Source organism: Gasterosteus aculeatus, chromosome 1 (assembly GCF_964276395.1).
Source record: "Gasterosteus aculeatus chromosome 1, fGasAcu3.hap1.1, whole genome shotgun sequence".
Lineage (NCBI taxonomy): Eukaryota > Metazoa > Chordata > Actinopteri > Perciformes > Gasterosteidae > Gasterosteus > Gasterosteus aculeatus.
Window position 1 is genome coordinate 10041420 of NC_135688.1, and position 18873 is coordinate 10060292.

The 18873-nt window shown below is 47.6% G+C and overlaps 2 protein-coding genes across 2 annotated transcripts; one reads left to right on the forward strand and one right to left on the reverse strand.

The window, feature by feature from the left end:
• Positions 1-865: 865 nt before the first annotated feature.
• strn4 (striatin, calmodulin binding protein 4) lies at positions 866-14958 on the reverse strand. Its single transcript, XM_040174513.2, has 18 exons — positions 14463-14958; positions 9072-9175; positions 8861-8937; positions 8659-8737; positions 8332-8517; positions 7642-7819; positions 7382-7538; positions 6694-6789; positions 6268-6389; positions 5984-6159; positions 5826-5873; positions 5631-5752; positions 5376-5543; positions 5144-5284; positions 4943-5041; positions 4770-4856; positions 4078-4266; positions 866-3688 (listed from the first exon to the last, which is right to left on the reverse strand). Exons 1-17 carry the CDS (start codon positions 14763-14765, stop codon positions 4097-4099), a joined length of 2313 nt encoding a protein of 770 aa, XP_040030447.2. The 5' UTR covers positions 14766-14958; the 3' UTR covers positions 866-3688; positions 4078-4096.
• On the forward strand, positions 14557-18624 carry fkrp (fukutin related protein). Its single transcript, XM_040174526.2, has 2 exons — positions 14557-16000; positions 16227-18624. Exon 2 carries the CDS (start codon positions 16327-16329, stop codon positions 17914-17916), a length of 1590 nt encoding a protein of 529 aa, XP_040030460.2. The 5' UTR covers positions 14557-16000; positions 16227-16326; the 3' UTR covers positions 17917-18624.
• The last annotated feature ends 249 nt before the right edge of the window (positions 18625-18873 follow it).

Consider the following 18873-nt stretch of genomic DNA (forward strand, 5'->3'; position numbering starts at 1 on the left):
CTCCCCACCCCGCCCCTCGCCTTTTTCTTTGGGCTCCTCTTACAGCGCGCGAAGCAGAAAACCCTTCCCGAGTCTCCGTCACCTTCCGCACGACCTGTCGCTCCGTTTCCTGCCTTGGTGGTCGAGCGTTCCCCCCTCGCGTGTTTTAGTAGACACACCTCTGCCAGACTTCATCGTGGGGCCACACCTATTTCAGAGGGGCTTTCAAGCGGAGGTCATTAAAAAGAGGGAATTTTTTAGACGGCGTGAGGTTTGAACCACACGGTTGTTTAGAAAAATGAGGCTTGATTCACAAGACGACTGTGACTCCGCACCACTTACCCTATTTTACGTTAAAAAAGAATGACAACTAAACTACCTTTGGTGGACACCTTTCCTAGATATTTTCCTGTGAAGCCGTTGCAAAAATAATAAATGAGAAGTATAACGAACACAGGAAACGCAAAAGTGAGCAGCAGCAAATAATGCTCGCGATGAGTATACTTTTTTACCACAAGAGGGCAACGTTTGATATGCATTGAATAATGGATAACCCAGTATTGATGAGGCCTTAAGGCTGCATCGTTTGATTTCACCTGGATATTTGGCCTCATTACAAATGGACAAATGACCACAGGTGAATGAACACGCTGATATTAAATATTTTATATATACACACTACCGTTTAAGAGTTTGTGGTCACTTCAATTTTTTTTATGGAAAACACGTTATTGTAAATATTTTCCTGAAAAGTCCTGTAACTAAATTGCTGTAGAAAAGATATTCTATTCTTCTATTACTCGTGTGCATTTTCAGAGAGGTGATCGATGACACTCCCATTTGTTTTTGAAGTTTTGCATCCCTAAGAAAGACAACACAAACACAATTCACTTTACAAAATCTTCATTTTTTGTGTTTTTTTTCCTTCCATAATGACATACAACAGGGGACCCGTAAACAAAAAAGAAAGTCATTTGATACAAGCTAGAATGCAGTTAAAAAATATTTAATAAAACAAAATGTATAGAATGCAGGTCTCTTATCCCTTGTAGTTAGAGGAAATAGTTTGAATACAGCGTAATATGATGTACAAAATATCACACAGTGATAAATTGCGAATAAAAAAATAAAAACAAAGAAATGAGTCCTTTACCTTGGCTTCTGACTGGTAACTGATTTTTTACTTTTTTTTTTCTTTCATTTTTGATGTTTTTTAATCATTTTCTTTTTTACAAGTTATACATTTCCATTATCAATCACAAGCAAGTTCTAAGCCTAGCAAGGAAGAATGATCCACTTATGATACTACAGTATTCTTACATCTTATTAACCATATTCATAACCAAAGAAAATAAATGCAAGAAAGAAAACAAGGAAATGATGGACATTTACATCACGTAATGGCATCTTTAGTCATCATGTACAACCCCTGTTTTAATTTAGTTTTTCTTTTAGATGAGTCATACGGATTTGTCTGTACTCTCAGAAAAAGGCCCTCAGCATCTCCCACTATGAAATAACTGCTCAGCACAGCAGTTTTTCATTAATTCTCATCAGATTGTATCATTATTTGAGCACCCTGTCTGTGACCACTCCTCACCGCAACCATCCACGACTAAATGTAGTGCAAAGTGGAGCCAGATAGTAGTTGAAATGTGATAACAGGATGTCATGTCCAGAGGCAGCACAATAATGTAGTTCCGGAAAAGTCTCCCATCCTGTTTACAAAAAAATTCAAAACCACGAAGGCTCGCGTCTGCAGTCATTTGGAAAGAGTTGTTTACATCTCGGCGACTTTGGACCCTTAGATACGACTTCTAAACCACGAGTAGGACTCTGTATTCTTGGGGGTCCCGTTAACCAGATTCAGCCTGCTCGAGGTAAAACTTTTCACAATTACTAGAGACGGGTAATTTGAAGTGAGGTCAGTATAAACGCGGGACGCAGAGGGAGATGCGTGTGAGGTGTTTCAAAAGGAACAATGATTCAACCTAAGCCAGAAGTCCGCTCTGGTTAATGTTGAAAACAGCAGAACCGTAAAGGGATCCGGGGGACCGGACAGGTGTGGACTTATGTTAATATTAACAGACACCCAACCATCTTTAAATCAATTCTTTCTTGTATTTTTTCGCTTTTCTTTTTGAAATGGCAAAAGTGGCTGAACTTAAAAATGGACCCTTCTTTTCTTTCTCTCATTCATCCGTACCTCTTCAAAAAGAGGAGACCAGCGTCACATCATTGGCTCTCGGGGGAGATGTGCTACTGTGCAACTGATCAAAGACAAGGCGAGGGAACCTCCCCTCAACATACAGCTGTACGAAAGGGTTTTTTTGTGTGTTTTTTGGAAAGCCTAAATAAATAAAAACGAGCCAGAAGCATGCACCTCCATGAAAAATAAAATTTTTAAAAACCTCGCACCGACTTGATGAAATGAAAAAGACAATCTGAACAGTTCTCATCTGAGGAAATGTTTTCAGGCTGCAAAATCATCATCATGATATGCGTACGCCCCTCGCACAATCAATGGCGACGCCGTTCACATCTCTGTAACGAAAGACGCGAACAGTTCATTTGAAAATGTGACCACAGCGAACCACTAAAATCTCATTTGAAAAGCAGATTCCCTTGATAAGCCCGATGAGAGAGAAAGGCGCGCTCTCTTCCTCACACGTTCACACAAAAACAGGTCCCTGATGAGGTCCGCCATAGCACCGTGATTTCAACTAGTGCATAAATGGACGCGCGCACGCACACTCTTCTGTACAGTAAAAAGCACAAAGTGACCGTGTCACTTGTTGACAGCAAGCAGCCCGGCATCACTGCAAGTTGTGATAAACACCTTTAGCTGGTTAGCGCGCCGCGAGAGCGTCAGTCCGCAGTGTTCAAACTGCACACGTGTAGAAATGGACCGCGATTGTTGAAATGTGTCTTGTACAGCAGAGTGACATCGGGGGGACATTGTAGTACTCACACACACACACACAACGAGACTTGGCCGTGAAGTTAGAATTAAAGCTATTTGTTTAACACGGGCTAGCCACTATCTTATGGTTCCTCACATCACACGAAAGTTGACATTCTCCAACCCTGAACACACACACACACACACACACGTTACTTGGGAGTCTTTGGAATGTAATACATTGGTTCCCAATCAAGAGGTTGGTCACTGGGACAGATAACTCGTATTAGTCATATGGATTTTAGTCACAAGCCATTTGCCAAATGAAGATCTCAACTGAAATGCGTGCATGTGCGCGGTTCCTTTGTGGTTTATCCATGTGGGTAGTGTACCACCTCTTTACATACGCACACACACACACACACACACACACACACACACACACACACACACACACACACACACAAGGTGGTTTGTAATAAGGGTTTGTAAAATGAATAAAAAGCAGAATGGAATTTTGTAGTGTAGAAAAGTGTTACTCCAAATATGCTTATTTAAAAAAGGAGCAGCGTTTGATTTTCTTATAAAAAAGCAGTGATTAGTATTACAAGAAGTCACTGAGGCATCAGAGAAGAGTGAAGATTTGAGGAGGTGACGTCCTGTGGCAATGACCCAGCCAGTGGGGTGCAGGACTCTGTGTGTGTGTGTGTGTCTATGTGTGTGTTTGTGAGTATTTCTTTGTGTAAGCAAGCAAAATACGTCCACTGTAGTCTTCAGTCTCTTTAAGCCCAGATGTTTTGTAGGTCTCTAAAAGGGCAGACACAAAAAAAGTTAGACAGCCATTCAAAACTACTTTAAACACTGAATCACTTTGGTTATTTCAAATGGAAGAAACACACATAGAAAAACAAGGCAATCAAATTACATTTCCAGGGCCTTAGTGGGGGGAAAGTAGCAATTCATATAATAATCTTGAATCCTGTTAAAGGGAGAATGTGTGCAGAGAGAAGCAACGGAGGCATATAAACTCTGACTTAAGGTCCAAATAATACAATTCCAAAATGAAACTCAAAAGACAAAATGCCACTTAATAGACTTTTGCTAAACCCCCGATCGCCTGTTAAATGTTCTGCAACCAAACGCCACGCCTCAATTTTGAAATATGGCCAGGCCTCCTTTTCCAAAACGTGACTCACCGGAATGACGACAGTGCTGTCAGACAAAGATCTTGGCAAGTGCATCTGCGCCGGCGCTGGCGATGAACGGCTGTGATGGGTGGAAGGCCACGTCATGGATGGCCTCGTCGTGCTTCTTCCTGTGGGCCGTGATCTCCTGCACGCACGTCCTGTTGTCCAGCATCCACAGGCGCACCGAGCAGTCGTGGCCTGCAGAGGGAGGCAGAGGGTCGGCAAAAACAAAGACAACGTTGCACTGCAAAGGGATCCTTTATATTGGTTTAAAAGATAGACTTGCACGACTTCTCGCGTGGCTTTACTACTGACTTACAGAGCTACTGATTGTGAGGCTGTCAGGTCTTTTTTTTTTATCAGAAAGTGAGTTTGAGGATGTATAATAGATGCCGTACTACCATGTATTCTTTACACAAAAAAATCTGAATTCTTATTAATATTTTTCTAATTACCATTAATCAATTCTTCAGGTTACCCACGTGTGTACAGAATAGACTCATAATTGAAAAACGTCATCATTAAAATCTCTCTCTGGGTCAAATGATGATGAGGGGAAAATAGGGTTTGGTGTCACTTGGGAATAAGACCCTAGTTTATGCCATTTTGAATTTCAATGATAGACTGTCTTCATCCTTGAGGACGTCTGATTCTAAGATGTTCAGCTAAATAAGGACTCAATAAAGCTAAATGCTACTCACTTCCAGAGATGAGGTAAGTGCCTTTAGGATCCGTAGTGAGACAGGTGACCGCATCCAGGTGAGCCACCATTGAATGGACAACTTTACCTGTATGAACACACAGAAAGCTTATTTAGGTGCATTCACAATCGAGAAACGTACAGGCGACCAGTCTGTACGGGACATGCAGATACCTGTATTGTTGTCTAGGAAGCGGATGGTGCGGTTCTCATGTGCGGTGATGGAGACGGCCTCAGATGGGTGACTGACCACGCGGTTGATCAGCTCACTGCCTGCAAAGGAAGACAAACAACAGTCCCATCTGAACAATACTGGTTACACGATTTGTTTTGAGCCAATCGGAGAGCGGGTTACAAATGGGCTCTGGGACGTACCGTCCTTGGTCTGCGTCTCTAGCGCAGCGACGCTCTGCCCGGTGTTGAGGTCGTAGAGCAGCGTCTCACCCGCATCGAATGACACCACCACCTGGTTGGGGTCAGTGGCCACAAAGGCTACTGAGGTGGGCGTTCCTTTCTCTGGCAGAAGACGTGAGATGAGGAAGTCGTGAGGCACGGACACAAGAATCAGCTCGCAAAGCACTTCTTCATACTCAACGCAGACGCCTACCTCGCTCCTTGTTGAAGACGGACAAGCAGGGAGCCGAGTTCTGAGGGTCCCAGATGCGAATGGTGCCATCGGCTGAGCACGAGGCGAGACGATGGTGGACCGCGGAGTAAGTCAGACCCCACACACTGTCCTCGTGGCCGGCCAGTACGCTGCTCTCGATGCCTGGATCTGGACGGACGAGCGCACACATTAAAACAGGGAATCGGCTTCCACACTGAGAAATCCTCATTACTCCTCAGCTGACAATTGACTGACCATAATTATCGTAGGGATCCACATTAAGGTCCGGCATCTTCCAACATCGGACGGTTCCATCCAGACCCCCGCTGTAGCAGGATTCTCCATCCTCGCCCATGGTCAGCGACAGAACGGCTCCACTGAAGCAGAAAGAGAGGCGTCAGCGATCGCTCTGCATCCGGGTTTGGTACAAATTTGATATTTTTAACAAACCTGTGTGCTCTGAATGTGTAGATGGGCTCAACATCCAGCGCTGCGTTCCTGTGGGTGGAAGGAGAGAAGCAATCTTTTTTAATGTGCTTCTTATCTCATCTTTGGTTTGACTTTCTGTCCTGCTGCTGCTCACTGCTTTTTGATCGAAGGGTTCTTACTTTTTAGAGTGCATGGACTTGTTGAGGTTCCATAGCTTTAGTGTGCCGTCTTCGGAGGCAGTGAGCAGCACCGCTTGACTGGGGTGAAAGGTCAAAGCGCGGATGGCATCAAAGTGGCTGCGAAGTGTGAATCGCGGGTTCCACGTCTTCTTAAACTCGTCCCGGTTGTCTTGCATCTGACAACAATCAAAAAAAAAAGAAGGTAAGTGTCAACATTCACACACAGTGCGAACACGCACACCGGACTACATCCTGGGTATTGTCCACAGCGAATGTGTAATTACATCCATCGAGAGGTCGTTGTCATTGGCAACAGTGAGGTCAGCCAGTTCACCGAGGTTCATGTCTCCTCCTCCTCCGACAGCATCCATGATGAAGACGTCAGAGGAGAATCCCAGGGAGCCACCTGCAGGTTGCAGGTGGAAAAAATAGTTAAACAAAACATTACAAACCCTACAAGCACAGGAGATGAAAAGAATGTAAAAGCAATGAAACGTTGAAGTCTCTGGCAAGCGTCCTGTAATTGTGTTTACTCCCTCACTATGTATCAGAGGAAATATTTATTTAAAAGGTGTAGGAGCACTGTTGTACGTTTACACCTATGCAGGCTTTAACATGCAACAAAAGGGAGACGATGTTTCTAAATAACCTACACTCGTGCATGTGGGACGGTAGAAAATGGACTGTGGTTTTTGATGGGGCGCTCTTACCTTCTCCAGGGCGAGCCTGTCCTGATACAGAGGGGGGCGGGGTAGGTTTAGGGGTGAAGTCCGACATCATGCCTTGTAACTTGTTCCTGCGGTTCTCTGAACCCGGCAAGAGGAGAAAGACACAAAACATCCAGTCATGCAGAGGGGCGGAGGAGGGGCGGAGGAGGGGCGGAGAGGCCAGCAGATGGACAGAGGAGAGAGAGACAGACGGGCTGGCGGATGTAGAACAGGGCCACAAACTCATACTATTTAAAATGATAGATCTACATACACATTTCTATGAGAGGGTACTATCAATAGGAGCACAGGGTTACAGTGTAAATGACTCAAAGAATGAAATGTGTACATATAAAAAGAGACGGCAGCATGCTTGACAACCTTTGCAATGGCCCCCGCACCACAGGAAATACATCCACAGACAGAGATGACAGCTACACAGCTCTAAAGAGTCACGGACTGACAGCTCGTGAAACAGGACAGAGAGACAGGTGGTTGGGAAAAGAGGTCGGTTTTATTGACAAGCAGAGATGCCAGGACACAATGAGAAGTAAAAGATTTAAAAAAAGGTGAGCGGGGGGAGGAGGTGGGGAGGTGGGGAGGTGGGGCAAAAAAAGGACAGATACACTGGTGGCAGTGATTCTGGCGGTGCTGTGCTGATGATGTTGTTGTTGCTATGGCAACAGCGTACCTAACTCCCGTCCGTCCCCCGAGATCCGGGCCTCTCCCGCCCCCTCCCCATCCTCCCCCGAGCCCAGGAAGTCAAATTCACTGAGGGCGTCTTCCGAGTCGTCTTCGTCCTCCTCGTCCTCCGGGTCCAGGTCTGTCGTCATGGGCTCCGAACCCATCTGGACGCGAGGGGAGAGGATTTACCATGCGATCCGTCATCAACAAAGTTTGCGGTTTAGCATTTCTCATCATCCTGATTGCATTCCTAATCACCGATCATACCTTTACACGCGACTTCTTGTTCTTTCGCGGCCCGTCGATGCAGTCGGTGGCCATGCCTTGGAAGTCCTCCTCTTCGTCGCTGTCGTCCTCATCGTCATCCTCGCAGCCATGCAGGAAGGGGATCTTATCGAGCACCGAGCCGCCCAAACGTTCCTTAGAGCTTTCCTTGCCCGCGTTCCTACAAATGCACAGACAATTATTCTCTCCGCTCCAGTTAAAAGGCTTCACAACACAGTTGCCATGCTTTTAAGATCAGATTGTGCCATTGTTTCACTGCGTTCACATTGCTGGTGCGGACAAATCCTAAATCACAAAGCCGCCGTAGGAGAGAATGACATCTTTGTCAGGTGTTAAGCATCACCTTTAGCACTGGAATTAGCCCGTGCTAAAGGCCAGTGCTAAATGGCAAGCTCATGTCTGTGAACAGATCATCATGATGCCATATCAGGTACATACGGCCGTCTCTTTAGGGCGGCACTAGACTGAAACACTATGGTGTTTATATTTGGCAAAAAAATGACATATTGCCATTATAATTTCTTTAAGAGGAACTTGCTAGAACGGAAACGTCACGTAAAAGTGAATTATTCAAGAGCTAAGAACAAACTAAAACAAACAAAAAGTCATTCCCTATTTTTGTCATGTGCAGGGGAATGAATTAGGCCTGTGGATTTCTTCCCACAGTCTCACCTCTTGATTTGTTCCTCTATCTGTCGGACCAACAACGACTCTCCGCTTCCTCGCTGCTCGGGCTCGGGACCGCATTCACTGGGTGGAGGCCCGTTAGCTTCGGGGCTGCTCCGCCCGAGCAGCGAGCGCACGCGCTTCGATCGCATGTCCAGGATGGTGTCTGAGTAACCCACTTCTTCAAGATATCTGCATCCACAGAAGAAGAAAAATAAAAACCCACGCACACATGAATCCACCCACTAGATAGCGAGTTTAACAGCAACGATGAAATAGCAACAGAATCCATTAGTAGCTTATAAGAAGGAGTTGTTGACACAGGGGTCTTACTTCCGTAGTAGCTGACGTCCCTCCTTCCAAGACATTTGATTGGCCGGCTCAGACTCTGACTCGGCCGGCCCGTTGGGAACTACAAATAAAAAAAAAACAGACTGTCTATAGTGATGCAACCGCAACGCGTTAGTAGAAAAAAACGAAAAGTTGCCCTGAAAAGCAGCTGTAAGAGATTGCATGAGGGCTTGTGTGAACATGCCTTGGTCTGCTTCGGTCTCTGGTTTCTTGTCTCCGGGACTCAAGTCGTTTCCCGTCTTCAGCTTCTGATGCTTGGACCTGCAACCCCACAAAACACCACACGGGGGAGGCATTTCAGGCAAATAAAGAAAAACATTCCACGGTCAGCGTTGTGTCAGAAGGTTGGGTGAAAAACCGACATTGACACACAGGGACGGGGAGGAGCTTCCTACCGCTCTTGTTTGAGGGCATACTCCAGCATCTTGATCCGCCTCACCAGGTCCTGTTTCATATTCTCCTGCCCTTTCCTCTCACCCTGTAGGAATGCCACCTGAGCCTGAAACACACACCACACGCACAAAGTTACTTCAGAAAAGGCACACACACACACACACACACACGCAGGCATGTACAAGATAAAAATCAATTCACATTGACACCACAGCTGTGGCATCTGCCGTCCCAAATAAAGCTCGAAAAGCAGCTGATTTCCGATCGCAAGCTCCGGCCGGGAAGACAAAAATTGTGACAAGCATAGCAAACATGACTTCTGAGAACCCGGAGGAATAAGTAGAGGGTGGTGGAACAGAGCTCTTATTTTTAACTTCTCCTAACCGAGGCCTCAGCGCACATCTGCGGAGGATGAAAAAACAAGACTCACGCTGGCCAAATCCAAATACCCTCTTTTAAGACACATCCTTCCTGTGTGTGCTTCCCGACTCATTTCCCTCCTCAAATGACCAAGCAAAAGAAGGGATTTTTTTACATCATTTGTGGTGATGAGGGAACAACACAACATTTGTTGCTGCTCACAACAACACAAGATTTGACGTGGGCTATGCTTAGAGGGGTCAGGCATCACCATGACACCATGACAAAGGTGTGAAGGGGGCTGTCGGACTGATGAGAAAGGTCTGTACCTGCAGCCACGTTCTGCACCAAGTCACGCTGTGGCCTAAACCAGGACACCAAACATCCTACTCTCTACCGGTGGAGGAGACAAAGAAACAAAAGAACTGTTAGGCGCAGGTTCAAAAAGGCAGAACCCCGTGTTTTTAACTTCAGCATTTGTATGCAGGTGACGGTCGACACGACAGTTTTTGCATCTTCACCCGGTCTGTCCCTCTCTATGCCGAGCGGCGTGTGTGTGTAGCACTAATGAATGTGGTCGTACGGTCCATTTCTCCTGTGCGTGTCCACAAGTAGTTCACACACACACACACACACACACACACACACACACACACACACACACACACACACACACACACACACACACACACACACACACACACACACACACACACACACACACACACACACACACACACAGCTCCGTAGAAGTGGAACAGTCTAAAAACACCATCTCGGGGGGATGCCACTCGGTCTACTAGAGAGGGTAGTCAATCATCTGGGACAGTGCACACACACACAGACACACACACACACGCACACACACGCACACAAAGTCATGTAACTGGGAGGGTGAGCGGAATACTAGATGATCTCCCAAGCAAACGGTACCACTGCTGCAGAGTGAGCCTGTTTAGTAAAAAGTGATTTTATATGCTTATTGGAGAAGATTGGAGATAATTAGTCGCTCGATGACGGTCCGCTGCATACAGGTAGTAATTGTGTGCTTGTTGTGTTTTTAACGGTCTCACAGAATCCAATGGGAATTCTTAACATGCTGAAATATGGCGGAGGGACACTTCATCTCATAAGAGATTCAAATGGAAATGTCGAAATAACGAAAGAATGTTGTGACACGGCGATGTGTCGATCGGATCGAGCCAACTCGGGGACCGGGGACCAAGTGGCAGAGCGGGACACAAAGTCGTCTGGACACAAACACGGACTCCTCGGTGTGCTGACTGCAGCGTCGGCTCGGTTCTGGTCGAAAATGACCAGAAAAGACCACGAGGACAACTGGCTGCAGATCGGTAAACGATACCACGCAGGCCTGTTTGACCCCAACTGAAACGCAGCAGCGTCCTGGAAGCAGCGTCCTGGAAACTGTGTCCTGAAGGCTGTGTCCCCACAGTGTGAGCAGGGAGTCCAAACAGACAAAGTCAACAGGCGGCGACTACGCTGCCCTTTGAGCGAAATTATTGGAATCAAAGCAAAGTTCCTCGCAAGTCCCGCCTCTAAAAGGAATGCGTCTACTTCTTCCTCCAGAGGCAGGGCACACGTTTCTTCTCCTACTGACACACACACACACACACACGGACGAGCTGCAACCTGCTCACCCGCACAGACAACCATCGCACACACCCCTGTGCGCCGGTGTCACGCGGCCATGACAAGGACTGGTTAGCGGTCGCTGCTTTGCTAGAATAAATAAATCCAGAGCTGCGTGTGTACACAAACACACGCACACACACACACGAGCTGTGGGAGCTGCCACTTTTGCAGATAGAATGGTGTCGGAAACAGGGGCAGGGGGGGCGGGGGGGTCGTTGTGTCAGATAGGATGCTGCTTGGTGCCGTTGCTGATCCATCGCTTTTTAAAAACACACCTTTGTTTGGTTCCCTCTCTGGTCTGTATTATCGTCCCACATCGGGACATGCTGTTTTGTTACTTTTGTGTAGGTAGATGAAAAAAAGTGAGATCAAGAAAAAGACTTCAATAAGAGCAGGAACCAAGGCGGCACAAAGAGAGCTCAGTATTCATGAAGAAAGTTATCCTGGAGTGAAATATCGATGCACGTTTAAAAACCACAAGCCACAGAGTAACAAACCATTTGTTAGCCTTTTGGGTGTTGTTTCATGTATTCTCTACACGACATTGACATAGTGGTTATTTTCTTTGTGTTATGACGGTAAGCAAACGGGACAAACAAGGGAACACTCCTCTGAGGGAGCGACCCCGCGGTGCCGTCTGATCTCTCCGTCCCGTCGCCTCGGTGTGGCTAACCGCTGCGGACCTTTCCACGGTTTGTTTGCAACGCGGAGAGCCGACGCGTTTACCGACGGCGCCTCTTCTGCCAGCGACGGAACGGGGTCGGGGGGCAGCTTTCCTCCTCCGCGCCCATCTCAGCAACCCACGAGAGAATCCATGTGCCAACAAGTAGAGCGAGGAATGTTTCTGGGACAGCGTGCGATGATGGAGCGTGTCAGGGAGTGGTGTGTGTGTGTGTGTGTGTGTATGTGGTATTTAGTGTGAGTGTGACATCCTAGAAAGCTTGTTTGATTAGAAGATGCTTTATTAGCATTGAAAGAAAGAAAATAGTGTCTTGAATAAAAGAGGGGAGTTAAAAAAAAAGTTTCAGGGAAGGAGACTGGAAATAAATTGAGAAATACAAAAATTATTATTACGTAGAGAAAAAAGGAAAAATAGAAAACAAACGAGCTTTACAAAAGTTTGGCCCCGCAGGCCATACCCAACAGGAAGTGATGTAATCTGGGTCGCCAGTAATCTACTACTGACAGGGTTAACAAAACGTTATAGCTTAATGCTGTAGTTAAAGGAGAAAGAGGTGAGGGCATTACGTTTCTCCCCGCTGGATAGAGACTTGATTCGACGTCTAAGTCTATGAAATCATAATGAGGATTGGAAAGAAAATCCACCAGGGAAAACGTCTTGTGTCTGATAGACAAAGACGCTAGGCCCCTGCCACCTGTCCCCTGTGCGGCTTGTCCCACGGTCCTGCCGGGACGTCCCACCTGGCCCCGGAGAGGGGCGGGGGGGGGGGCGTCATTCCTGGCATTTCATGGTGAGACACGATACCACAGGTGGCCTTTCGCACCAGAAAGCACACTCACAGAGACACGCTACGCTACAAGCCCACAGAGCCATGTAGTCGTACATGCATCGCACATGCGTGCATGGACCCATGTATAGTATGGTGATGCACACGCGCACACGGCCAGGGGCACACGGAGAGCCCTGCCAGCATGCTGACGACAAAAGCCAGAGGCCCGTGGGTGTTGAAATGTAAGCTAGGTCAACTTCTCAGCCTGGCACTCCAGCCAGCGCCTCTTTCCCTCAGCACAGGACGTGGCGCTAATGGTACCCGTGAAACCGGACCATGTGCAGGAGCACACGCGCACACGCACACAAAGTTCCATGACACGCAGTAGTGGCACGGCGGACGAGGCGATGGGCCGCTTCCGTTCCCGCGCTTTCCCACGCGACTGTGAAAGCAGCGAACCCGGGAAGTTTGTTATTGTTCATCCATATTTTATCAGTGCTTCTATTTATAAATAGGTTAGAGTCGGGGGCAAAGTGAGAAGCACAGGGACAGAAGAGAGCCGGTGCTTTTCCCTTTGTTTTGTTTTCTTCTTTGTTTTTTTTAACTGTTTTGTCTCTTGAACTCCAAAAGATAGTTTGTCCTTTTTTACAAGAAAGACCGCGAATGGGTTTTAGGAATGAAAAGCTTTTTGTTTGTTCATCCATTCGTTCCACACGCAGAGTGAAAACATCTACGTCAGCATCTTGTATGTTGTATGCATCTTGTATGTTTTCCTAACCTGCCCTCTAATCCTGGAGCCATTTGATGAGTGAGCACCTACTCGCCACGTCATACATATGCATGTAGGAATGCTGCACAGTACAGCCCATGGATTCTGTTGTCGGTCTCTGATTAACTGGGACCATTAGGGGACTGGCACCTTGCTTACGGCCATTCATACGCCATTGACTCCCATTTACATCAATCTTTCTTGGCACTTCGGGGACTCAAATTGATTCATTTTAGGGGCCGAAGCTTGCTTGTCTAACCTAAAGGCAGCATTTGGAAGTGGCAGGTCATATGTTTTAACTTTTGTATTCCAAGAGAGAAAATATAAAAGGAGTGATACTGATAAATACACCTGCATCACATAGTCAGCCATCGCTACATAACACAGCGCTTCCACAAACCGCCAGATACACAGTTATATACTTTTACTACACTTTTAATACAATCCACCATTTGACACGACTGCGCTTCAAGGGACATTATGGGAGGAGATTATGCATTAAGATGTAATGTCATTCAAAATCTGCTGGCAGTGTGGTGCCGTAAACGGCCTGAGTGGACGTCTACGTTAAGGAGCTCCCAATAATCCCTTTTCTTCTCACTGCGCCAATTGATTTGTGAATAAACCATTAACCATCAAACTGCGCCTGGTTTTAATGGGTGGGGGGGGGGCTTTCTTCCAGTATGATCACCACTTTCACAACCAATGCTCAGATCGTCCATCATAAACTGCAGTGATTTGAAGGAAACTGCCAGGTGCTTGACAACCTTTTAACGGCGTCCCTTCCCTCTTTAGGAAGCAGTGGTTCCGTCTTTGTTTGCTCGGTGGAGTAAAAGATTTAGAGGGATGTAACTGATTTGATGGTAATTTCAGGGGTTAAAGCCTGTGTGTGTGTGTGGTGGGGGGGTCTTTAGGGGATCATCAGCTGGAGGTCGTTCTGAACGTGCATTGTCATGTACTGTCTAGTCATAACACAAAATGTGATGGAGTGAAATGTTAAGACCATTAGCATTGTGCCATCCCGAGATTGATTGTATGACAAATGCATGTGTACTTCCACAAAGCGCGCACACAGAAAGAGTTCCTGCGAATTTCCCCCCTTTTCGGCCTTTGATTCGGCGTTAGAAAAATCACAGGCTAAGCGATCTGAACTAATTTACCCTGAGTTCGTCTCTCTCCGCCTCCCAGCGGTATTTCTCGGCCTGGAAGCGTCCCCACTCGTACTGGATGAAGTGAAGGATCCCTGGAAGCGTCATTCCCGAGTCCCCGTCCTGTAGCTCGTGAGCGTGGGACGATCCGGGAACGGCCCCGGCTGCCGCCGCCGCCGCCATCACTCCGGTCACCGCGGCTGACGTCCCGTGTCCCGGTGCTGCTTTGGGCCCGTTCGGGTTGCGCCCCGCTCCGCCGCCGCCGCCGACTCCGGAGTTTGGGTTTGGTCCTCCGCCGGATCTATCCGCCTCCATTTTTTTTTACCGTTCAACCCTCTCGCCAGGATAAGGAGGCGTGAAGGGGGCAGAGTGTACGAACAAGGAGAGAAAGAAAAAGTACCTCGTACCCTTCTTCTGAACCCAGCAGCGCGTCGCTTCGGGCTACCCCCTTTTTTATCGCCTTTCTCGCACGCAAAGAGTAAAAATACTATTCAGCTAACAAAATACTACACTTCCGCTTTCAAACCTTCAAAATAAAGCACGATGACCGCGTTTCATACGTGCCACTGTCTGGCCTATTTAATCACCAGTAAGACATTTAACCAACAGTCTTAGCTGATGTTCTCTTAAGTAACACGGTAATGCGGTTATTAAAATGTTATCACCCTTAAAACACACAAAAGGATGTTCGCGACTCTTATTATGTACTTCCCAGATTTGGTTCCTGTTTGCTATTGTGAATGCCCGATGTGAGCTTCAGGTAAAGGGCCATGTTAGCAGTAATACACAATGAACGAGTCGCTACGGGAATTCATTTCCTGCCATTTTGTGAGCAAGGACGTTGGACTGTGAAGGTAGCCAGCGGTATATACAACTCGGTTTCCGGTTTGAAATTTTCACGACAAAAAATAATTCACGGCTCCATTGTGAAATCTGCCCCTCCCAATGGCACGGGACGAAACCGAACACATGTATTATCGACTAAGTATGAATATAAAAGAAATGTGAAACGTGCTTAACATTGGCAATGTTAACCATTAGATGTAATGTCCCATGAAGAAAATAATTAATAACCACACTGACAAAAGTGTAGACTACAATGTGTAGTTATATTAATTTGTGACCAGATCACTTTTGTTCTGAAAGAGCCTGGCAGGAAGTCCTAGCGAACACGTTAGCTTAATAGTTCATTTGCACCGTTGGTTTTAATCGTTGGGCTCGAATTAAACTACACAGTAATGAACTATTCCGAGTCGATTTCTGGGCTCTGTGTATTTCATCTGAAAATGACGGACACTCGATTTCAACCACAACGGCGCAATTATTAGCAAACAGTGCGGATTATCTCCGTGTCTGATGCGGGTTTGCTCAAATGCTAACCGGGGACCGGCTGAGATGGACCACCACGGGAACCAAATACCCCAAAACACAACAGGGTTGGTGGGCTTAACGATGCTTTATGCCTCCAACAACATGGCTCGTGCACAATGTGAAGGGCGGCACATAACTGCCGCGTGAAAAAAAAAGGAAATAGATGCATCAAAATTGAGGTGAGTTGTGGCCGTGAATGTCTGTTATATTTGCTTGAGAATGCAGCTAACGTTGGTTACCTCCATTGAGAGGGATCTCTTGCATTGAGTTGTTGTCCTAAATCAAAGTACTGTTTCTTTAAAGCATGAGATTGTCCTCACACAGTCGAGGTACCTTAATACAGCTGTTATAAACATGGGACTGAAAGCTCAATGGCTCCATAATGTATTCTCTCGTCTTTCACAGGTTGTCTTCAACTCTTAATTCCTCCACAAATGGGGACATGAGACACGCCGCTGCATTTCTTAACTGACAGAGACCGGAAAAAGGTCAAACATCCGTTGCCATGCGTATCAGTCTCTGCCAAGGCCTGTTAACCGGCGCCATCGTCCTCAACCTCCTCATTCTTTACTACGTGTCCCGGGCGCAGCAGCAAATGATGGACAAGAGGAAGGAGCTGGGCAGGGGCACGAGGAGGGCGGCCCTTCCGGGGTCGGGTCTGAGCGGGGGCGTCGGGGCACCCGGCAGGGAGCCCGGAGGGGTCGGGGGTGAGGCGCACGGTCGCGGCCCACGCGTCACTGTTCTTCTCAGAGAGTTTGAACACTTTGAGAATTATGTCGGCGACGTGGCCAACTCCTTCCTCCGCCAGAGACCCGAGCTTCCCTTCCTGGCTGTGGCGGACACGTCTCCATACCCTCCCCTGGTGCTCCCGGAGGGGGCCCGCCTCCTGGTCCTCGCCCCCAGCCCCGACCAGCCGCCACAAGGTCACAGGCCAGAGTTCCACGTCCAGACGGAGTTTGTGCTGCTGGTGCCCGACGGGGTGGAGTTGGAACAGCCTCGGGCCATTGAGAGGCTGATCAGGGAGCTGGAAGGCGAGGGTGGGGGGCCCGTCCGCCTGGTGGCTGCACCTGTGCTGGCCCGCTCGGCCGTGCAGTGTCTCCACCTGCGGGTGAACCTCAGGGAGTGGATGGCCACCTACTCAACGGCCGCGTCCGGGAGCAGCGGGAGCGTGTGTTCGGCTCTGCAGGGAGACGCGGTGGTCCTCATTCGCGCCGAAGATCTTTTCAACCTCTCCGTCCCCGTGGGACGGCCCCTCTTTTCCTCGCTCTTCGTGCAGACTGCCCTGAGGGGGTGGAAGGTCAAGCTCCTGGAGAGCCCCTGTTTCGCCGCCAACCACCGGCCCCTCTTCAGCTCGGCCCACAACCAGTGGAAGGCTGACACGCGACTGAAGGAGGCCACCGGGAGGCTCATGAGGAGCTTCGGCCTGAAGCGCCTCCTGCTCGCCGATGGTAAGGAACAGTGGTACGGCTGCAGCAAAGAGACGCCTCGCTGCTTTGGCACGGTGCGGGACGACACTCCGGACTACCTGTATCTGGATCGCTGGACACCTCCCTGCTGTCTCCGTGCTCTCAGGGAAACCACCAAATATGTCATCAACATCCTGGAGACCTCAGGGGTGCGCTACTGGCTGGAGGGGGGGACTCTGCTGGGCGCCGTCCGCCATCAAGACATCATCCCGTGGGACTACGACGTGGACCTGGGCATCTACCTGGAGGACGTGCCCAACTGTGACCACTTGAAGAACCTGGACTCCGGCTCTCTGGTGGATGCCAACGGCTACGTGTGGGAGCGCGCGGTGGAGGGAGACTTCTACAGAGTCCAGTACAGCGAGGCCAACCACTTGCACGTTGACCTGTGGCCGTTCTACCCGCGTAACGGCATCATGACCAAAGACACGTGGACGGAGCACAAACAAGACGTGGAGTTCCCGGAGCACTTCCTGCAGCCGCTGGTGCCCATGTCCTTCGCCGGGGTCACCGCCTACAGCCCCAACAACTACCGGGGCTTTCTGGAGCTCAAGTTCGGAGAGGGCGTTATCGAGAACCCCCAGTATCCCAACCCCTCCAAGAAGAGGCTGGACAGAAGCAAATTATGAGATAGCGACGATAGAGACTCGAGTGCGGTTTTAATGTTGTGTCTGTTCATAACGACACATGAATAATTGCATTTCTTTTGTTACTGCCTAAGAGAGATCTTTGTCTGAAAGCCAACGGCATTTCAATTTTACCACTGCAAAGTCTAACCCTTTGTTTCTTTTCCTTGTCACAGTGAGAATATGTTTGGATATTCAAAGGGCACGAAGGCTTGAAAAGTTTAAATTCATGCTGAAAATATTTACATCAGGCAAATATTAAGGAAGCAAGCATTGGTTTTGCTACATGGGGGAACTAGATCTGTATGTGTTGTACAGTATAGATATGCCTTCTGTACAGATGGTAAATCATTTTAAATTACTGATATTTTTTATTTGATGTAAGCTGCTGTGTACATTATCTGAAGTATTTAAGGTTTTGAACGAATGTTAGTCTGAGAAGTGTTTTTACTTTGATGCATTGATTTGCACTGGTTCTTTGAGGTTATGCAGTTAATGAATGAATATCACTGTATTTCCATGCCTTTTGGTACCTGCCAGCTGTGGCTTGGTGACATGAATAAACACTATAGTGTATATGGAGGAGAGGAAATAGTATTCAGTGAAAAAAACAACTAAATTAGATCAGATAAATATTCCAAAAGTAGCATATACATTGTCACACCAATGCATGAACTGGTAAAATAAATCAGTTTTTGCTGATGTTGCAGCATTAATGTTTGAGATTTATTGGCAAATCCCTTGCAGAACACGGTTAACGCACCAGATCTATTTGACCACTAGGTGGCCCCACTGACCTAAATAGTCCAGGACTATTGGAACCACTCCAACTTGTGTTCATGATGCAGCGTTATAGGAGTTTTCATCTGTCAGAAGCCCGGCAGGTGGATGATTTAATAAGGGGACAAACCGCAACGCTGCTCGTTTGGTCTTTTATTTGGAAAGCAGCCGTCTAAATCC

Excerpts from the sequence above, each read along its gene's own strand:
- strn4 (XM_040174513.2), bottom strand. The coding sequence starts at position 14,765 with ATGGAGGCGGATAGATCCGGCGGAGGACCAAACCCAAACTCCGGAGTC. Across the intron at positions 6,790-7,381 it reads GGGGGACGGACGGGAGTTAG|AGAACCGCAGGAACAAGTTA; the intron begins GTACGCTGTTGC and ends TGCCGGGTTCAG. Across the intron at positions 4,267-4,769 it reads CACTTACCTCATCTCTGGAA|GCCACGACTGCTCGGTGCGC; the intron begins GTGAGTAGCATT and ends CTCCCTCTGCAG.
- fkrp (XM_040174526.2), top strand. The coding sequence starts at position 16,327 with ATGCGTATCAGTCTCTGCCAAGGCCTGTTAACCGGCGCCATCGTCCTC.